The sequence below is a fragment of the Sus scrofa genome, chromosome 14, assembly GCF_054392235.1.
Source record: "Sus scrofa isolate SSC_HxYL_T2T_F1_AM1 chromosome 14, Sscrofa_HxYL_maternal_Yorkshire_Landrace_v2.0, whole genome shotgun sequence".
NCBI lineage: Eukaryota > Metazoa > Chordata > Mammalia > Artiodactyla > Suidae > Sus > Sus scrofa.
Window position 1 is genome coordinate 16,287,277 of NC_139396.1, and position 22,769 is coordinate 16,310,045.

At 47.2% G+C, this 22,769-nt stretch overlaps 1 protein-coding gene across 1 annotated transcript; it reads left to right on the plus strand.

Moving 5' to 3' along the window:
* Positions 1-4,836: 4,836 nt before the first annotated feature.
* Positions 4,837-21,933, plus strand: LOC146396353 (putative serine protease 47). Its single transcript, XM_084995483.1, has 7 exons — positions 4,837-5,010; positions 9,748-9,927; positions 10,014-10,053; positions 11,596-11,779; positions 12,969-13,246; positions 15,516-15,676; positions 21,440-21,933. Exons 1-7 carry the CDS (start codon positions 4,837-4,839, stop codon positions 21,755-21,757), a joined length of 1,335 nt encoding a protein of 444 aa, XP_084851609.1. The 3' UTR covers positions 21,758-21,933.
* The last annotated feature ends 836 nt before the right edge of the window (positions 21,934-22,769 follow it).

The window sequence follows — 22,769 nt, forward strand, 5'->3', positions numbered from 1 at the left end:
CAGAATTAGGTAAAGTAGAGACCAGAACAACAATAGGAAAAAAAATTCAACAGCATGTTAAAAGGAACATACACTGGGAGTTCCCATCATGGCTCAGTGGAAACAGATCCGACTGGGAGCCATGAGGTTGCAAGTTTGATCCCTGGCCTCGCTCAGTGGGTTAAGAATCCAGCATTGTCATGAGCTGTGGTGTAGGTCAGAGACATGGCTTGGATCTGGCATTGCTGTGGCTGTGGCTGTCAGCTCTAGCTCTGATTAGCCTGGGTATCTCCATATGTCATGGGTGTGGCCATAAAAAGCATAAAAAAAAAAGGATCATACACCATGATCACACGGGATTTACCCCTGGGATGCAAGGTGGTTCAATATATGCAAATAAATAGATACAATACACCACACTAATAGAATGAAAGCTAAAAGTCCAATAATCATTGCACTAAGTGGGGAAAAAGCAACATCCTTTAACTGTAGGTACTATACTTTCATGACCACTACTCTCTCATGGCCATACACACACACATGACTATTCCTAATCTTTAAATATATACAGACCCCCAAACACTATTCATCATCCTTGCATTTCCAGAATACATTACCACTACAATCCCCAAATATTTCCAAACATGAAAATTCCAGCATCCTGGGAAACCACTGTGAACGTTTCCAACAGCCCCAAACCCCATGAATTCATACATGCAATGACGGACATACACATAAACCAGTACATACACCTGGACACAAGGACAATTCTCCAACATATCATATATGAATACACATAAAACCCCTTGAAAGTCCCAAAGGACACATCTCAAACCTCCACACCCCTAAATATTCACATAGAACCATACCACATACCTCCAGTACAAATACAATTCTGCCACTCTTCTGCATACACATAACTCCATTACTACATTAATGCAAAAAAAATTTGCAGGTACAAAAATAACCTCCTAATGAAAAATGCAAATAGATACCATAGAAAATATTCATCCAATCTGCTATGCTCCTTGAATACACACAGAAACTCAACAAACATGTTCTCACCACAAGCCCCAAATATACCCACAATTACCCAGCACACTACATATATGGAAACATACCACCATGTACCCTCAAATGCACATAAAGCTTCATGTTGCCTATATATACATAATCCCACATTCCTAAATAATTACAATGAAATAACTCGAGTCATCTTCCAAAATACAAATTCATAATAACCTCACACCACACAACCCACACAATCCATTCATCTGCACATATACAGCATATCACCAGTCCCATAAAATAGTAATAGACCTACCCTCACATACCCCAAACCACAAAATTCCTGAAAAACCACCATAAGAAACACATGCACTAATACACAATTCCCAGAGTTCCCATTGTGGCACAGTGATGAAAAGATGTTCAACATCACTCATCATTAGAGAAATGCAGATCAAAACCTCTATGAGGTATCACCTTACACCAGCCAGAATGGCCATCATCAAAAAGTCTACAAACAATAAGTGCTGGAGAGGGTGTGGAGAAAAAGGAACCCTAGTACACTGTTGGTGGGATTGTAAATTGGTGCAACCACTGTGGAAAACAGGTTGGAGATTCCTCAGAAAATTAAAAATAGAATTACCATTTGGTCTAGCAATCCCACTCCTGGGCATCTATCTAGAGAAAACCATGACTCGCAAAGACACATGTACACCAATGTTCATCGCAGCACTCTTTTCAATAGCCAAGACACGAAAACAACCTAAATGTCCATCGATAGAGGAGTGGATCAAGAAAGATGTGGTACATATACACAATGGAATATTACTCAGCCGTTAAAAGGAACTAAACACCATGGCCATCTGTATGTCTTCTTTGGAGAACTGTCTGTTTAGATCTTCTGCCCATTTTTTGATGGGGTTGTTTGTTTGTTTGTTTGTTTGTTTGTTTTGGTATGGAGCTGCAGAAGGTGTTTATACATTTTGGAGATTAATCCCTTGTCAGTCGAGTCACTTCCCAAGATTTTCTCCCATTGTGTGGGTTGTCTTTAAGTTTTGTTTAGGGTTTCCTTCGCTGTGCAGAAACTTCTAAATTTCATTTAGTCCCATTTGTTTCCTTTTGTTTTTACTGTCATTGCTCTAAGAGGTGGATCTGAGAAGATGTTGCTCTTGTTTATGTCAGAGAGTCTTTGGCCTAGTTTTATGGTGTCTGGTCTTCTATCTAGGTCTTGAATCCATTGGGAGTTTATTTTTGTGTATGGTGTTTGGGAGTGTTCTAATTTCATTCTTTTCCATGTGGCTGTCCAGTTTTCCCAGCACCACTTATTGAACAAGCTGTCTTTTCTCCATTGGGTATTCTTGCCTCCTTTGTCATTGATTAGTTGGCTGTAGGTGCATGGGTTTAATTCTGGGCTTTGTATCCTTGATCCACTGATCTATTTCTGTCTTTGTGCCAGTACCATATGGTTTTGATGATTGTTGCTTTGTAGTAGAGTCTGAAGTCCGGGAGCCTGATTCCTCCAGCTCCATTTTTCTTTTTCAGGATATCTTTGGCTATTCTGGGTCTTTTGTGCTTCCAAACAAACTTTAAAATATTTTGTTTGAGTTCTGTGAAGAATGTCCTTGGTAATTTGATAGGGATTGCATTGAATCTGTAGATTGCTTTGGGTGGTATAGTCATTTTGATAATTTTTAAAAAATATTTTCTAGGGCTGCACCCACAGCATATGGAGGTTTCCACACTAGGGGTCTAAACAGAGCTATAGCTGCTGGTCTATGCTAGAGCCACAGCAACATGGAATCCAAGCATCTGGGACCTATGCCACAGCTTACAGCAATGCTGGAACTTTAACCCACTGAGCAAGGCCAGGGAGCAAACCTGCAACCTCATGGTTCCTAGTTGGATTCATTAACCACTGAGCTATGTCGGGAATGCCCTCATTTTGATAATATTGACTCTTCCAATCCAAGAACATGGTACGTCTTTCCATCTATTTGTGTCATCTTTGATTTCTTTCATCCACGTCTTATAGTTTTCAGAGGACAGGTCTTTTGTCTCTTTAGGTAGGTTTACTCCTAGGTATTTTATTCTTTTGGCTGTGATGGTAAATGGGATTGTTTCCCTAATTTCTCTTTCTGCTCTTTCATTGTTAGTGTATAGCAATGCCATTGATTTCTGTGTATTAATTTTGTATGCTGTGACTTTGCCAAATTCATGGATGAGCTCCAACAGTTTTCTGGTATAGTCTTTAGGATTCTCTAGGTATAGTATCATGTCATCTGCAAATAGCGATAGTTTTACTTCTTCCTTTCCAATTTGGATTCCTTTTATTTTTATTTTTTTCTCTGATTGCTGTGGTTAGGACTTCCAAAACTATGTTGTTTGGCCTGGGGCTTCTCAGCACTGATGTGTGGGGCCAGATTTTCTCAAAATGGCCACTTGCAGAGAAAGGCAGCTGCTGATGAACATTCCTGAGAGCTTTGCTTCCAATGTCCTTCCCCCACAATGAGCCACATTCAACCCTGTTTTCCCAGGAGGTCCTCCAAGAACTGCAGTCATGTTTGACCCACATTACTATAGAGACTTTGCTTTGCCCTGGGACCCAGTGCATGTGAAAGTCTGGGTGTGCCTTTTAAGAATGGGGTCTCCATTTCCCCCAGTCCCATGGAGCTCCTGTGCACAAGCCCCCTGGCCTTCAATGCCAGATGCTCCAGGGGCTCTTTCTCCCAGTGCCAGATCCCCAGGCATGGGAGTTTGATGTGGGGCTCAGAACTCTCACTCTTGTAGGTGAGTCTCTGTGAACCAGTTACTTTCCTGTCTGTGGATCTTCCCACCGGGAGGTATGGGGTTGCATATATCCTGTAATCAACCCACCACCTCTTGATGTGTCCTCCTCTTTGTCTTCTGGAATAGGATATCTTTTTGAAAGTTTCTGGTCCATTTGGTTGAAAATTGCTCAGCATTTGGTTGTAAATTTTGTTGTTTTTAGGAGAGAAATTGATCTCCAGTCCTTCTATTCAGCCATCTTATTTCTGTCTCCTACCCAGTTGATTCTTCCCTAATGCATTTCTTGATTTTTATTGAACTCTTGCATCACTTGCCAATCTATGCTAGGATATCTGTTTTTGTTTTTGTTTTTTGGTGGCATGGCCAGTCCAAAGCATGTCTATGGCCAGAGAATGAACAGCCTGTCACAATTGTAACCAAAGCTACAGTAGTGACAACCATGGACCCTTAACAAGCTGAGCCAGAAGGAAACTCCAATTCTGTCATTTCTTGAGAGTATTAGGCTACAAATCAATGCTTATTGTTAGATTCAGCAAAGTTGCCCCCATCACTGACAATAATATGCAGTTTGAACATGTGTTGATTGACATTTTTATGTTAAAATGGAAGACACTGGTGAAACTATGAGGATGTACAATAGATCTTTATTCATTTTCCACTCAATTTCCAGTGTCCTGAGCTATTTCTTGTGAACTGGATGAGCATTCTCAAACTGGAAAACCTTCCTTCTAGCCTTCGTACGCTTTAAAATGCAAACACTAGACTGACACCCATTTAATCGTTCGCACATTTTATTCACCTGCCTCATGGTAGGGCGGGAAATCACTGAAGCCTTCATGCAACCTGCTCCACAGTGGTGCCAACAACCCTGGTGTAAACACTGCAAGGACACCGAGCTCCAGTTGGTGGCGGTGGGGCAGGGGCACAGGGCGGTGGTGAACTCACTGGGACAAGGCCACAAATAACCCACAGAGTGACTAAGAGTGCACAGCAGGACACCCAAGAGGTGAAAAGTCCGTTTTCCTTACTTCTGCTTTCAAATAATTGATTCTAAAAGCTGCCATGATTGGCCCCGCCCCCAGCCGGGATGACCGTTGGAACCCCACCCTCCACGCTGGCACGTGTGTTACTGGCTTCCCAAGCGGTCAGGCCTCAACAGATGCTCTGAGCACCTGGAGGACAGTGGTGCGCATGCGGGGAGCCCCGTCCCTAGTGGGTGTGCGCATGCGCGCAGGGGTGGGGCCTTGCGGAGCTGTCCTTGGAGGTTGCTATGAAAGAGGAAAGCAACGGAGGATTGGGATCCCCTGGGAAGATTTCATGGCAAGGTCTTCTCAGCACTTTTGTGGTCCTCTCTTCTTAAAACTAGGGGTTGTGAGATGAGCCCCTGGGATTTTAAAATTGCAAACGTGAAATCCATTCATTTAGATATGACCCTTGTGAAAGAGTTTTGGAGAGCACCAGCCTAAGCACAGTATCTTCAAACTGGGGCAAGTGCTTTCACGCCCTTTGGGCTGCAGTTTCTTGGGTTTCCTTAGTTTTTTTCTCCCCAGAAATAGTAGATTCTTTTTCCTAGCAAGCCTGATAGTTCCATTAAAGAACAATTCTAGTGAAGAATTTTAGACCTGAGAAACACTCTAAGAGCTACTGTCTCTTGGCTCCTCCATTCCTAGAGTTTTTCCAAATGAATTGATTCTGCTATAATGTTTTTACTTAGAGAGTTTTTTTTAAATACGTGGGGGTTCTTCAATAGATGTGGATTCATAGATGTTGCCTTTGCAGTGTTTTTGTTGTAACTTTGAGCAAGTTTTGACAGTTTGGGTCAATTCCAGTTGACACAGCAGTCCCAAATTTTATTCTCCCCTCCTACTTTTCAGGAATATATTACACAATTTCAGTTGGAAAAAAAATAGTAGTGAATCAACATACTGACTTGAGTTTGTTATACTTGCCAAAGAAATTTCAATCATCAGATTCTTTCACTGGTCATTCATTTCTACTGCACAGAATACCTCTGAAGATCCCTCACATCTAACACCACCAAAGGCTCTAAGCTCAGAGACTGAACATTCTACAAGACACAAACATTGTATCTCACCATACCACTAATATTCCATGCTTGTGTAGAATATCATGTGTTTTCAGAGGTCTGTGATCCATATACAGAGATTTTTTTTTTCTCAGCAGTCAATACCAGACCCCCAGTTTCTTGCAGGAATAGTCAGACATCATTGTCCAAAGGAGTTTTATCTATGCCCTTCTGTTGTCTGTCTCCCCAAGTTACATCTGGACTAATTTGATTATATCTGTGGTCTAGGATTTTGATATAGCACAAAAGTGATTATAGAATTGGAACTGGATAATTTTTCACAAGTTTTTGCAGGTTTTTATGTCAGTAGTCCAGAGAAGACTCATTGAAATTCTGTGTCAGAGCCATGAGTGAGAATCTTTTATTAACTACTGACTGACTAGACAAGAGGAGGAAGCAACAAGGAAACCTGCCTTTCTGGAGTGCCAGGGTACATTATTTTGCCACACTATTCCCCTAATATGAAGCTATTGGTTAATAATTTAAAGTTTTCCATGATAAATGCTCAAGTCATGAGAAATGTCTCCAAACTGTGTATTTTTTCAACACTTAGTTTTTTTTTTTTTTTAAAGTTCACCATGATTTGCCTTGAATTGCTCTCACCTCATCTTCTCAGCTAAGGTCAAGGTAGAGTACACAGAATAGTTACCAAAGAGAATGAAAGAGAGAAGTGTTGCAGTTCTCATTGTGGCTCAGAAGTTACGAACCTGACTAGTATCCACGAAGACTTGGGTTCAATCCCTGGCCTCTCTCAGTGGGTTAAGGATCCAGTGTTGCCCCAAGCTATGGTGTAGATCACAGATGTGGCTTAGATCCAGCATTGCTTTGCTGTGCCTGTGGCATGGGCCAGCATCTGCAGCTCCAATGATTCAGCCCTTAGCCTGGGAACTTCCATATGCTGAGGTTGCAGCCCTAAAAGAAGAGAGAGGGAGGGAAAGAGAGAGAGAGAGAGAGAGAGAGAGAGAACCTGTAAGAAGACAGTTCTGTACTGCAGACCACTAAATGCCTTGGAAATATTAAAATGGATGAACACTGTGTAAGTCACTCCCTTCAAGTGGCCAAGAAAACACTCTCTGAAAATACCAAATATATACCATTTTCAAATTTACAGTTAGAAAAAAAAAACCCTTAGAAATCACAAGTAAATTGGTCAGGAGTTTAGAAATGCCTTTCCTACACAACTGCTAGAAAGAAGAGGAAAGAACCTGGGCCTGGCTTCAAAATTCAATGCCTTTCTTCTTCAATAGCCACCATTTTTCATGCACCTTTTTTTTTTTTTTTTTTTTTTGCAAGGAGCAAGAAACATTTAGCAGACAGTAAAGCTTGAAATTCAAGAGATTTGCTTGCAATCCTCTGAAGTCTTCACCTCTCATCTCCCTTGACCAATTTCCTAGCAATCTTCTTCTATGAAACACAAATACTCTTTCATTTTGACACATAAACCCAGTGCTGAATGATAGCTCTTCCAAATCCCATATCATCAAAAGAGGCTGAAGGGGTGTGTGTGTGTGTGTGTGTGTGTGTGTGTGTAGGTGTATGCAACTAGGGTATCTTCTATTGGAGCCAAGTGGCACATTCAAGAATCTCTAATCCAGTTAAGGATTCTTACAATGAATAATTAACAATTTAGTTTACTATGCTATATATTTTTTGAAGAGTTGCCAGATAAAATATGAGATCTAAGTTTAATAATAAATTTCAGATGAAAATGAAAAAATGTTCAATAAAACTATGTCCAAAATATTGAATGGGAAATGATTATACTAAAACACAACATATTGTTTACCTGAAGTTCTAATTCATTTGGGTACTTACTATTTTAATTAAATACAACTGACCATCTTATTCTTTCCAAAACTTTTGATTTTAGGGGGTGTAGAAATTCTTGTTCTGGAATTCTACTCCCGTCTAGAAAGGAATCTCGTTAATGTAAGAAGAGAGTCATTGTAAACATCCACAAATGTATTGAAAATATATTAAGTTTTAATCAGAGAAAACCCTTCATTTTAAAAAATGCAAATATATTGCATTCTAAATTCTTTACATAACGCATCTATGGAAGGATTTAAATAAACTCTAGTTCCCTGTGGGAAAGAGGACTGGGTGGACAGAGGAAAGAGGTGGGAGGACGCATGACTCAACACTGCATATTCCATTTTGCACAATTGGATTGTGATCCATGAGAAGGTATTATTAGTTTAAAATATTAAATTATTTACAGGGAAAAAGTTAAATATTTAACAATAATAATTTCTGGTCTTGGACCTGTGGGCTGCACAACCACGTTTTTGATACACTGGGGCTCTCCAGAACAAAGGAATATTAGGCTGGTGCTGCTGGATATTGGTTGGAGCACAAGGACTTCTTCATTAGGAATTATATACCTACAGCTATGCACATATTGGATCTGCTGAGACGATCCTAATTTCAAATACTTTGTTCCATGGCACCATTATTACAGAAGTGTTTATCAGATGATAAATTGTGAATTTTGTTCAGAAAGTCTAGCCTCTGTTGAAGTAAGTTAAGAGCCAGATAGGAAGCAGAGTGGGTTGAGGGACAAAAAATTGGGTTGATGGATAAAGAAGTGAAAGGAAATATCAAGTCAAACCTTGGTGCTCTGACTCTGAAAACCAATTCATAGATTGCCTGAAGAGGCACTCAACAATTTATGAGTGTTTTTTTTTTTCTATTTCTTTAATTTTGTATCTATATGAGTGATAGATGTTCACTAAATTTATTGTGATGATCATTTTATGATTGTATGTAAGTGAAATCATTAAGCTCTATGCCTTAAACTTTAAAAAAAACTGAAAAAAGAGAGCTAATGGATTGAGTTAATTTTTTTTTTTTGTCTTTTGTTCTTGTTGTTGTTGTTGCTATTTCTTGGGCCACTCCCGCCGCATATGGAGGTTTCCAGGCTAGGGGTCGAATCGGAGCTGTAGCCGCCGGCCTACACCAGAGCCACAGCAACGCGGGATCCGAGCCGCCTCTGCGACCTACACCACAGCTCACAGCAACGCTGGATCGTTAACCCACTGAGCAAGGGCAGGGACTGAACCCGCAACCTCATGGTTCTAGTCGGATTCGTCAACCACTGCGCCACGACGGGAACTCCGGATTGAGTTAATATGAATGTATCAATATTGGCTCACTAGTTGTGACAAATGTGCCATAGCAATATAAGATCTTAACAAGAGGGGAAATTGGGTAGGGGGATACGCAAAGTCTTTGTATTATTTTGCAACTTACTCATACATCTAAAACTCTCCCAAAATAGAAGATTGATTTAAATACAAACATAAACAAATGAATGAAGAAAAATGTACTGGAAATCATTGAAACGTCGCTTGTGATACGGGAACTTCATGGTATAGAAATAATTTTTCAGTGGAGTTATTTTAAAAGTTAATAGGGGAGTTCCTGGTGTGGCTCAGTGGTTAATGAATCCGACTGGGAATCATGAGGCTGCGGGTTCCATCCTTGGCCTTGCTCAGTGGGTTAAGGACCCGGTGTCGCGTGAGCCGTGGTGTAGGTCGCAGATGCGGCTCGGATCCCGCATTGCTGGGCTCTGGTGTAGGCCAGCGGCTACAGGTCCAATTGGACCCCTAGCCTGGGAACCTCCATATGCCAGGGGAGCGGCCCTAGAAATGGCGAAAAGACAAAAAAAAAAGTTAATAGGAAGGTCACGTGGGATCAAGGCTGGGTTGGGGCGGGGTCAAGGCGTGGTGGGGGCGGGGTCAAAGCCTTGGCCAGGGCGGGGGCAGGGTCCAGGCCTAGGGCTGAGTCAGGCCAGGTTCAGGCCCAGGTCCACAACACTGACAATGGTCTCAGAGGCGAGGCTTCCGCAAGTAGGAGGCCAGCCTGCGGCCCTCCTCTGGCTGCAGCTGGTGCTGCTGCCGCCATGGTCGCCCACCACCACCCTAAACCTGCGAGGGTCCTGGGCCGACCCTGGCCCAGCTCCTGCAGCCCTGCGAGCGGAGGAGGGTGGGCCTCTGACTCCGGAAGCACAGCCATTGGCCTGGGCAGCCACAGGTGTGTGGGGGCCTCTGTGTGGGGCTGAGAAGGTGGGCCTGCAGGGCCTGAGGGGGCTTGACTGTGACCAGGGCTTGGTGCCCAGGGTCACTGAACCTCTTCTTTTGTTTGCGGTCAGGTCCACCTAACCAGGCAGCCCAGAGACCACCTTAACACAGGTGGGTCACAGGACCCCTACTGAGGGGTCTCTGGGATGGAAACTGCCCCAGGACCCTTGTGGGGCTGTGCAAGTGGGCACTGGCAGGGTCCAGCCTGAGGCTGGGTGGAGGAAAGCCCAGGACTGCTGAGTGAGGAGCCCTGAGTCCCTGGGGCCCAGGCCCTAGAGCAGGATGTCTGCTCTAGGGGCCCTGGCCTCACCCCTGCCCTCAGGTGTGGGTCCTAGAACCATGGCTGTCTTCATTAGCCCACTCCCTCTTATTTATTTAATTTTTTGGCCACTGCATAGAGTGTTTTTTAATCAATTAATTTCTTTTTTTCCGCTGCTGGCCGCGGCTTAATGTGGGATTCCCAGTTCCTGGACCAGGCATTGAACCCTGGCCGTAGTGGTGAAAGCACCAAGTTCTAACCACTAGACCACCAGGGAACGCCCACCCCTCTTATTTATAAATGGAGAATCCTGAGTCAGAGGCAGGGAGTGACTTTCCCCAGGTTGATGCTGAAGCTCAGTCTCTGTGGACATGCTCTGAATTGAATCTCAGAGACAGAGTTGTGGGTGAAGTAGAAAAGAACAGCTTAATTGCTTTGCCAGGCAGAGGGGGCCACAGTGGGGTAACAGCCTCAAGGCTGTGTGCCCCCACCTCGAGGGCTGAGTGAGGTTCAAAGAGCAGGGCTTGATCAGCTTGTAGACTTTCTTCGGATTGGTGGGTGGTGAGGTACTTGGGAGTCAACCTCATCCACCTTTGGTTCCACCTTGTTTGGGTCTATGTGCTTGTGTGCAGCATATAGGTAACTTCTTCCACCTGGTGGGGTTTCAGTATCTGCAAAACATTTCCAAGGACATGGCTCAGAATATTATCTATAGTCCTTGAGGAGGAGCTAAATATTCTTACTCTGTTTAATCGTTAAAATATTATTTTGCTTTGCTTGACTGTTTTCCTTTCTTCCTGCACTTTTCCACTTCTCCAGGTAAATGTACTCTGTGACTAAAGTTTTCTACAGACAAAAGGCAGGCAGAGGACATGGGTGGGGGTCTATTAGGGGAGGGCCTCATGGGGTCCTGCTAAGTTCCATGGTCACACATCACCCCAGACTCCTGCCTGCAGATCTGCTTCTCTAAGATACTGGGGCAAAGTGGAGGGGCACCGGCCCTTAGAAGCTATGATTTGAGTGTATAATGTTGGCAACTTCGGAGACCTTGAGTTGTTGTGGTGTGTTAGTTCAGGGAAATAAGGCCTGGCACATGGCCAGCCTTTGGCAGACTGCCTCAGTGATGTCCAGCTCAGCGGAGATGCTGCCATGAGCTGTTGCCACCTTTGGTCACCCTTGGCATCTCACCACAGCCCTGGGCCTTCATGCTCAGAAAGCCTGCTCCATTGTGCTCTGCTGTCAAATTCTCACTGGCAGCTGGTAAAGGCAGAGTCCAGGCAGCCGTGTCCTTTTGGCCAGGCCACTGGACACTTGCCCTTGATTTTCCCATCTGTGAAGTGGAGGGGGCCTCCCTGGTAGTGGCATTTGGGGTCTCACCCATGTCTCTATTGTAGGTGGCAGGGGAGTCTCCACAGCGTGCGGGAAACCCAAGGTGATGTGGCGGATCTCTGGTGGTCAGGATGTGGTGGCTGGCCAGTGGCCATGGCAGGCCAGCCTGATGTACCAGGGCTTGCATGTCTGTGGAGCTGTCCTCATCAACTCCCGCTGGCTGGTTTCTGCTGCCCACTGCTTTCTCAAGTGAGTCCTCTTTCCTAGGGTGCCAGCAGAGGCACTGGCAGGGGAGGAGATGGAGGGGATGAGGTGTGAGGGTGTCCCACCCCGGCTCCTCTGGGCTTTCCTCTGGGGCTGTCTGTGGCCCACAGGTCCATGTCATTCCTGCCTTTGACCTGTGTCCCTTCTACCTGGACTGTCCTCCTGGCTGCCTTTCCCAGACCCTCCCCAGACTCTGCCCTCAGCCCCTGGGCCTGTCTCCCAACACAGATGTGCCCCAGAAGAGTAGCAGTGTCCATTCTGGCTGCCATGCAGTGTGGACCAATCTCAGATCACAGTTTCTCAAGGTCCCCACATTTCCAGGTTTCTGAGTCTAGGCAGGGACATGGGACCTCATGTCTGGCGAGCAGCTGAATGGCTCTACTTTTTACTCTTGCAAAACTGTGTGCCCAGGAGGAATCATGGTCACTAGTGTGCATGTGGGAGATGTGGTGCCAGGCTGTGCGGGTGGGAGATGGGGCACCCTGGGAGAGTGATGTGGCTGCTCAGGAGTCTGACACACCTGGCGCTCCTGGGTCTGCTCAGTGCCCAGCTTGTGAACAGATGAGGAGGCATCCCCAGGGAGTTGGAACATCACAGCCCAGGTCTGGGAGCTGGAGCTTTGGGAGCTCAGAATCTGATCAGCACCTACTCTACGGGAGCAGCTGTGTTCAGGGCAAATGCAAGGTTCTGTTTCCTACACTCAGTTGCTCCTTTACCTTACAGATCTTTGGCAAGTGCTTCTAACTGAGCGGAGAAACAGCTATTTGGCAGGAAGGTGGTTAAAGGAGGGAGGGGTCAGGAGAATTGTGGGGCCATAAGGTGGGTTGTAGGAGCCTTGGGAAGGTAAAAGTAGAGCTGGGATCAATCCAGAACATCTCCTGTAAACAATCCAAGGGCCTTCATTTGATGAGCCCACCAAAGACCTTTCCCGCACAAGGATTCAATACTCCTCTGATTCTTGGATATGGTGGAGAAACCATATGTCTGAGGTTGTAAGTAGAATATCAGTCTCAAGAAAGAAGTGCTCCTGAACTTTAGGAATGCAGAGACCAAGGCTGGCACCATGGGGGGGTGCAGGGGTCCAGGTGGATGTCAGCAGTTAGATGAATATGCAGGGGAAGAGACCTAGCCCACACTCAGGGATGATGGTGACAGCATGCTCCTCCTCCTCCAGAAAATCCCATGCTCCAGAGAACTACCGGGTCCTGTTAGGAAGCACGCAGCTGTTTGAACACACTCAGCACACCCTGGAGATGTCCGTGAGCCAGATTGTCATGCACCCAGACTTTGAGAAGCTTCATCCCTTCGGAAGTGACATAGCCATGTTGCAGCTGCTCTTTCCTGTGAACTTCACTTCCTACATCATCCCTGCCTGCCTCCCAGCCCCTGGCTTGCAGCTGCTTAATAATGCATCCTGCTGGATAACTGGCTGGGGGATGCTCAACGAGGAAAGTGAGGGGGTAGGGGAGAGGCTGGGGTGGGAGGGCAGATAAGGGGGAAGCGAGGAGGAGGAAGAAGGGAAGGAGGACAGAGGAGGGGAGGAGGGAAGTAGGGGTGCCCAGGCAAAACAACGGCTGGACCTTGGTCCACTGTGCCTCATTTCCGGAGGACTGGACCATTCTGGCTCTAGTTCTGAAAGTGTGTGATTCTAAAATTCAGTGTTCCGTATGTGCAAAGCTCTGAAAATCTGGGAATCTTTGACTGTTGGATGTTAAGAACTCAGGTTCTTGGAATCTGTCAGCTTCTTGATTTCAAGGCCTTAATCAACTATAGATCTAAGATGACTTGATTCAACTCAGAGGTCCTGCTTGGGGCCTGGCCCCTTCTAGGCCACTGAGGAACCAAGATTTCCCATTGGAGGCACTTAGGAAAAATGGAAAGAAAACATATTTATGACTTCTGACCTGTGAGCCTCCAAGGTCAAGTTAGAATGACTACAACTTAAGAGTGTTTCACTCTTTGAACCTCACTTTGCTCTTCTCCCAACCCAGGTCAGCTGTCTACTTTGTGGGTTTATTAGGTGAACTGAGTAACACAGAAAAAGTTTGTGTTTTTCTAAGATTGAAAGGGAAGAAATGCAGGCAAAAACTCATGAGTAAGAGTCTTTATTAAAGAAAAGAGTGTTTATGGTTTGGCACAAGCTTATGTGGCAGAATTAGGGGGAAAAGAATGTGTATTTGCAATTATTTGTAAGGTTGTAATTTGGTAGGTGTTTCTCAGGATAGGAGATCAGATTTTGATAAGACCCTGTCTTCACTGGGTGGGATGTGCCAGCATTGCTGGCCCTTCTCAATAGTGTATCAGTAACAATCCCCAACCACAGGACAGACAACCAGGTCCCCAGCATTGTCACACACACACACACACACACACGCACACACACACGCATGCACGCACGCACACACACACACAGTCTGGTTCTTCCTTGAGGACAGGGACTCTGTCTTTCTTGTTTTAATATCCCAGCCTATGCCCCAGGGCCTGGCAGTGGGGTAGGTGGCAATGCTGCCACCCTGGTCCTGTAGACCATCTGTTCTTGCATGGACCTCCAGACTGGTCTGCTAGCTCCTACCCTGTGTGCCCTACTTTAGTCTCCACACAACTGCCTGAGTGTTTGCTTTGAAGCAGGTGTTGTGCCAGTTCCCTGCTCTTTATCCTCAGTGCCTTCTCATTTATCCTTAGAAAACTGTCCAAATGTCCCACCTTGGCTCTCAGGCCCTGTGCAATGTTGGCCCCCATTCCTCTCTGCTCAGCTCCTACTGCACCCTCACCCAGGCCATCCCAGCCACCAGGCCCCTTCTTGCCTTGAATATTCTGAGGCTGTCCCCACCTCAGGACCTTTACCTTGGCTGTTTCCCCAGCCTCACAGGCTCTCCCTGCTAATCTGGGTGACTCATTTCTTTGATATACAACTCAGCTCCTCCTCTGAAGAGTTTTCCTTGATGTGAAACCTAAAACAGGCAATGCATAATGTCACATTTCCCTGTTGTATTTCCTTACCACACTTCTCAGAGCTAAATAATCCTACTTATTTACTTCACTTACCCTGTTTCCCCAACTAAAAATGTTCCCCTCTATCACTAGTGTCTAAACAATAGCTAACCTGAAGACAGATGAATAAATGAGTGATTGAATGAGAGGATGGATGGGGGATGGATAGGAGGGAAGATGAGTGCCTGGAGGGGAAGATGGTTGAGTGGGTGGGAAGAGGGATGGAGAGAGTGGATATATTGATTGATGGAGGGAGAATGGGGAGATAGATCCAAAGATGGATAGGCCAGCAGATAGATGGAAGGCTGAGTGGATGAATGGGGCATGAGACAAGATGGGTAGATGATGGACGGAGGAATTAGTGGAGGGAAGGAAAGGTAATGATTGACAAGTGGAAGTGGAAAGGATGGTTTGTGAGAGGGTAGGTGGGTTGGTGAATGGTTGCTAAGCATCAGTGATTGGCATGCATTGGTAGGATTTGCCTTTTTCTTTATGGACTATGAGTGTTGTGGTCTATTGCTATGCGAGAGGTGGTGGGAATAGGATGAGTTTGGAAAAGTTTGAGAAACAGGGGAGGCCTTATTAGGCATAGGTAGAAGACTGATAGAGAGCTGAAAGCTCAGCTTTGCTGAGAAAACCCTATGATGCAGGGGTGGTGGTGAGCAGTAAGGCAGAAGAGCCTGTAGCTAAGCTCTAGCAAACTTCACTGACTTCCTTCTTATCCTCACAGTGCCTCTGCCCACACCCTTCCATCTCCAGGAGGCTAAGGTGGGCCTCATTGAGAACCAGTTCTGTAATCTGGTATATGGACACAGGCTCAGCAAGAACTTCTCCGTGTATGAGGAGATGCTGTGTGTTGGGGACTTCTCTACAGGAAAGGCCATCTGCCATGTGAGTGAGGTCATTTCCCTTCTTCCCTGGCCTGTTCTCAGGGCCTCAGTTTCCATGGTGGGAGGCTGTGTTGCCTCCACTCTCTTTGTGGAGACCCCTGGTACCTTCTGTTTCGTCCCTCTACCTATGTTCCCAGGCTCTATCTCTTGGTAGTGTCCGCCAGGCTAGTCCCTTCCTCAGCCCATTGCACAGGAGGACAACTACTACTGGCAGGACACTCCAGCAGCATCTATTCTGGAGGCATATTTTAAAACCTTTATTGAAATATACATACAGAGAAGACATTCATACTCTTTCCCTACGTGTGTAGTTGGATGAACTTTCACAGTGCTACACCCCAGGTGGCCAACACTCCTCTCCCCTTCTTGTCACCAACACTCAATGGAAACTCTCATCTTCACCTTAACACTTTATATTAGATTCTGAATTTTCCATAAGTAGAACTTATTTCCAGTTGTCAGATTTTCACGTCTTAACATTATGATTGTGAGGTCCATCCACACTGTCACATGTAGGTATAGTTTGTTTAGCCTCATTTCCCTGCAAGACACTATCGTGTGAATTGAATTCTATGGTCAGTTCTGCTCTCGATGGATAATTTTGTAGCTTCCAAGTTTTTCATTTCATTTCACTTCCAGAGGTTTTCTCTTTGATTTCACAGAATCCCCTGAGGAGAATTGTTAGATTAAAAGCTAACTGCATGTTCAGCTTTGGCAGATGTTACCAAACATCTCCGGAGGGGTTGCACCAGTTCCACACATTCCAGCAGTGGCTGAGAGTTTACAAGCTCACCAACACTTGGCACTTTCCATCCTTCCTAATGGTTTGCATTTTCCTGATGACGGATGAAATATACTTCCGTATGTTTATTGCCGTTGAATATCTTCTTCCTAATTTACCTTCCGTTTTTTTCCCCCTGTGTCTTTTTCTTTAGGGGCTGTTGGTACATGTGTCTATGATATACATTCCAGACATGAGTGTACTGTTGAATTGTGAAGATGTCTATCCACTCTCTGTAGTGTCCTATTTTAGAAGTGGGCAAACAGGCCCAAAGAGGGAAAGCACTCCCATAAAATAAGGAGGGCCTGCGTGTTCTGACTCCAAGCTTCACCTGGCCTCCAGGCCTTCACCACATCCCCTCAGGGCCCAGCACCCTGAGCTGGCATTGGCTGCCAAGCTCTTACACAGATGGCATCGTGGAGTGGAGGGCAGAGGGTGAGGGTTCTGGAGTTAGAGGCACTGCTCTGCCCTTGGGTGGTCTTTTCACCATCTGAGCCTGTGTCTTATTCACGGTGTAGGAGTCTGAGGCCTCCTTCATGGGATTGTTGAAAGGGTGGTGTAGGGGGTTGGATAGTGTCCCCTAAGTTTGTATCCATTTGGAATCTCAGAATGTGACCTTCTTTGGAAATAAGTCTTTGCAGCTGTGATTAGTTAAGGATCTTGAGATGTGACCATTGTAAATTTCAAGTGGGCCCTGTACCAATGACTTGTGTGAAGAGGGCTAGACACAGAGACACTTGCTTTCAGCCTTCCAGCTTCCAGAACCGTGAGAGGATACATTTGCATTGTTTTTATAGTTACCCAGTTTGTGGCACTATGCCTTGGCACCCCAGGAGATGCACACAGGAGGGACAAGATGACTGGGATTGTGACTTTGGCCTAGCCCATGAGAAGGCCACATGGATAGCTATTTTCATGGCAGGCCCGTGAGCTGCTGGTAGAAGGCAGACCCATATTTCTTGGTTCCCAGTTCTTAAACAGTAGTATAGATTTGTAGCTGCCTGGCCTGGTCTGACCTCCTCACAGAGCCAGCTCCACCCAGAAGTGGAACAAGTGTTCAGCCCCCACCCTGCCCAGTCCACATCCGGCTGTCACCATGGACCTCCCTTACAGCCTTGTCCACCTCCCTTCTCCTGCAGGAATTATGCCAATGGAGCTCAAGGCCAGAGCCTTGTGTCTGCTCACCTGCTGGATATTCGTAGTGCCCCTCGACCCCACTCTTCCGCTGGTTTCTCTCCAGGCTGAGAATACCCCTGAGCTGGACACTCGGGAGTCCCAGCAAATGACCCCCCTCCTGCCTCCCCTTTCACCTACCACCGCCTGACTGAGAGATTCCACCTAGATTCATCTTCTGCCATGTCACCTGCTCTGGACCCCACCCTCCAACCTGGGGCTCCCATCTCTCCCCACAAGGGCCCCTCCCTCTGCACAGGGGGTCCAGAAACAGGTCTGAGGAGAGAGAGCCTGCCAAGGCACTCAATGCTCAGACTGTGGGGCAAGACAGACCTGGTTCCATTGACTGGGATTGTGGCCTTAGCTTAGTTTCCTCACCCATGAAATGGAATTGCTCATGGCCTCCACTGAAGAAGGTTCCTGTAGAAATGCAGCACTGTGCCTGGCATTCAGTAGGTACTTAACAAGTTTTGGCTTCCAGTCTCCTGACCTGGTTTGCCTCCCTCTCTCTGGATTGTACCTGGCTTAGACCCAACCTCTTGCTGAAGGTGGAATTCACTGCTCCGGCCCTGCCCAACACAGACACACACACACACACACACACACACACACACACACACACACACACACACACACACACATGCATGCACATGCATACACATGCAAGAGTGCACACGCAAGGTTTGCTTTGTATCTACAGTAGTGCAAACTGTAGCTCACGTTTCATGTGATACCTTAGATTTGGGGTTTCTCCCTTCTTCCCTTCCTTTCTTTCTTCCTTCCTTTTCCTTCCTTTCTTTTATTCCTGCCCTACCTGCAGCATATGGAAGTTCCCAGGCTAGGGGTTGAATGGAAGCTGCAGTTTCCAGCCCTTGCCACAGCCACAGCAATGCCAGATCTGAACCACTTCTAGGACCTATGTCACAGCTTGTGGCAATGCCAGATCCTTAACCCACTAGGCAAGGCCAGGGATTGAACCTGCATCCTCATTTGTACTAGTCAGGCTCTTAACCTGCTGAACCACAATGGGAACATCTCTTAATTTTTTAAAGACCTCCAGAGTCCACCTTAAAGAATATAGAAACAATAATGAAAAGTCAGGTAGCGCAGTTAACCTTGGAGGAAATTTATTCGTTTAGTCGCATCACCACCTCTCAAGGGGCGCCCCCTGAGGCTATGAGAGCTGTACCGACATCTGCCCTAGAAAAGTGGATGCAGTAGAACAGATGGTCCCAGAGGAGGCTCTCTCCTGCCTTCTGAGAGCTCTCCAGGGGTCAGGAGGCTATTGGAGCCTGACTCAGAATCCGTCATCATTTCCGCAACTGCATGGGTCCCCTGTGTGAATCCCTGAGGGCTGCAGTGAACAGGGAAAGGCCTTCCACTGGCCTCACACAGCTGGGAGGGGGTCCACCGTGCAGAGGGCTGAGGCCACCCCAGGTGGGGACCACAGAGGGGAAGGGCTGAAGTAATGATGGCACGTTCCCAAGAAGGTGCCTTACTTGGAGCTGCTGTGACAAATCCCCTCCAAGTGAATGGCTAAACCCACGGAAATTTATCTTATATTTCTGGAGGTCAAAAGTCTAACATCAAGGTGTTGGCCAGGTGGGTTCCTTCAGGAGGCTTTCCTAGGGGAGAATGTTTTCTTGGTTTTCCCAGCTTTTTAGAGGCCACCCTCATTCCCTGGCTCACAGCATTTCCGTCCTCAAAGTGCAACACCTCTGCCTCTGCTTCCGTCACATCTTCTGCTCTGACTCTGACCTCCTGCGTCTCTCTTTCCTTATGAGGATCTTGATTACATTGGACCACCCAGAGAATCCAGGAAAACCTTCTTAGCTCAAGAGCCTCAACTCCATCACTGCTGCAGAGTCCCCTTTGCCACATGAGCTAATAGCCACAGGTTCCAGGGGTGAGGATGGGCATCTCTGAGGGGTGTTTTTGGCCACCACACCATGTACCCTTCGCTCTCCTTCAACCTTCAACCTGCCACTTCCCCCACCCCGCCCTCTCAGCTGGAGATCTTGCTTGTTTCACTGAGAACCCCAAAAGCAGCCAATCAGACTAGAGTCATTCGTCCTGACAACCCTACACACCGTCTATCCCAGCGTCTTCCCTCTCTCCTCAGCCTCAAGTTCCATCCCTGCCATGCCCAGAGTCTCTCCTGCTCCATGTCCTCTGACGCCCCTTCCACGGCTCCTGTGTAAATGCGCACCATCTACTGCTCAGTTTCTTTACCTCCCTTCCCCCAAAGACTCCTCCCAACAGTCCTGAATCTAACCCACTCCACCTAGGTGTGTCCCCAGCTTGCTATCCAAAACCTCATGGCCACCATCCCCAATAGCTTGTCTCACCAGAACCGCCTGTGGATCTGAGTCCTCCTCTCACTTGGCACTTAAGCAAGTCTCCCTCCTGTTTCCTGGGCCCAGGCACTCACCAGATGCTCTGCTCTATGCCTGGTCCCCTCCCCTCCCACCTCTAAATGCTGGGGCCCCAGGGCTCCATGCTCAGCCTGCTTCTATCCCTCTGCACTTCCCCCCATGGTTAATGACAGAAAGGCTCAGATTTGACAGGTCCTATAGGCAGCTTCAAACTATTGTTCCAAATCTGACTGTTCTTACCACCTGGCCCCTCTCCATCAGTAATCTCTCCTGTAGCTGCCTCCCAGCTGGTTCATTCTCCACACAGCACTGGACTGATCCAGGCACTAGACATGACCTAGACAGTTCTCCATGGGGATCAAATCCTACCCTCTGCCATAGGCCCTGAGACCCCTCGTCCCATATACTTTCCTCACTCCCCACATGTCACTGCTCTTCCTCCCACCCACCTGGCATACCCCTCCTTCCCTGGTCTGCACTTACTCCTCCTAGTGCTCCTGCTTCAGAATGTTCAGTTGTTTCCCGCTTGGAAACTCTACCTTGTGTTTCCTAGTGCAAGAAGAGTAGCCTTTCACCTCCACTTGATGAAGTGCCCTTCCCTTCCTGTCCTGACCCTTCCATGGCTTGTTTCCACATGTCACATCTGCCAATGGCAGGCTGGTTGGCTTATTTACAAAAGCACCACAAAGGAGGAGACCCTGTGCCCAGGGCAGAGGCTTCCTGGCTGCTTGCTGCACATGTTGGATGGGTAAGTGGAGGAGCAGCAAGCGTGACTAAGGCCCCTGCCCCTCTACCCCCAGCCACAAGGACCAGACCCTCCCTTTGGCTGATGACATGAGGAGATTTCCAACCAGATGGCCCTGCCCTGAGAGCATGAACTCTAGTAAGTCCCAGCAGATTTCTTTCTAACCCCCACCGACTCCCTGAGCAATAGAGGTTGCCTCCGCCAGGCCAGGGTATGGGCATCTTCTGAAATTGCTCAACCAAGGTGTTGAAAGTAAACCAAATGACTAAATGAATGAAAAATGAAGAGGGTCCAGGTAAGGGGTGTGCTGGTGCAGCCCAGGGTCTTGCAAGAGCTGAGGTCTGCAGGGGCTTGAGCTGGCCAGGCTCCACTCCCAGACCAACTCTCTTGGGCACTGTGGGTGTAGCTGTCCCTTCTCTTCCTTGGACAGTGCCTTGTCAGGGATATCCAGGCTGTCTCTGGGCACAGGCGTCCATATGATCATAGACTGAAACCTGTGATTGTCCTGAGGGTCAATCAGGAGCTTCCTAAATCATGATGCCATTGCCTCCCTGCATGGCTTAAACAGGCTGGTCTGCTGTGGGATGCTGGTGTTTGGACCTTCCCAGAAGTCCACCTGAGGGACCGTAGATGGCAGAGACTCCTCTGACCTAACTCAGTTGCTCACAGTAACTCCCCTCTCTTTCCTAGGGCGATTCCGGGGGGCCCCTCGTCTGTGACCTCCTCAGTTCATGGGTTCTGGTGGGGCTGGCCAGCTGGGGCTTGGACTGCCGACATCCCACCTACCCCAGCATCTTCACCAATGTCAGCTATTTCTCCCATTGGATTGACGAGATCCAGAAGTGCACACCCCTCCCTGAGCCCATGGCCCCTCCTCCTCACACCCAGGTTCCATCCCAGTCTCTGCAGGCTGCTGGCTCGCCTGGGCCTGGCACAGCCTTTGTGCCTTCAGAGACATGGACCCTGCTGCTGTTTGTGCTCCCGGTCCCGTGGCAGGCCTGGTGCTGACCCGCCCAGCTCCTGTGCTCCTGTCTCTGCCTCAGAGTCCAGTCTCTTCTCTGGAAACTGCGGCCCCTCCCCCACCAGCTCCATCAGCTTTCCATGGCCCCATCTTGGCATTTCCGTCCAACAGTGGCCACCCCACAAACCAAGCCTGCAATCCCAAATAAACAAATGAAAGACTCCTCCTGCTCCTGCCTTGGGGCCCTACAGCCCCTCCTGACCTCCATCCGTACCTCTTCCATTGAGGTCCACTGTCTGACTCCCTGGACAAGGAAACAGGCCCTGGCAGAGAAGCTGTCTCAGGAGGAAGGCAGGGGTGAGGATGCTGGTGGAGCCCAGCTGGGGACAGAGAGGATGTCTTCACTTGCAGGCTCCATCCTGTGGTAGGAGTGTACAGGCTTTCAGAGAGAGTACATCAGTCAGCTCCAGCTGCCATCACAAATCCCATGGGCAATGGGGCTTAAACAACAAGAATGTATCAAGTAACTGTTGAGATCAAGATATGCGCATGGTTGGTTTGCCCTGAGGCCTCTCTCCTTGGCTTCTAGATGCCCATCTTCTGCCTGTGCCCTCACATCAGCATCCCTCTGTGTGTTTCTGGGTCTAAACTTCCCCTTTTTATAGGGGCACCAGTCATACTGTATTAGGGGCCACCTTAGTGACCTCATTTTAGCTGTTTCTTTAAAAACTCTCCTCTAGGTGTTCCCGTTGTAGTGCAGCAGAAATGAACCTGACTAGTATCCATGAGCATTCATGATTGATCCCTGGCATCGCTCACTAAGTTAAGGATCCAGTGTTGCTGTGAGCTGTGGTGTAGGTCACAGACAAGACTTAGAACTGTCATTGCTGTGGCTGTGGCCTGCAGCTGCAGCTCTGATTTGACCCCGAGCCTCAAAACTGCCATATGCTGTACCTGCACCTCTTGAAAATGAGCAAGTTCCCCTAAAAAAAGGACCCTTAGCTACATCCGTGGACCATCCTTGCTCTCTCCTGCCTGCTGCTGAGTAGGAAAATGTTG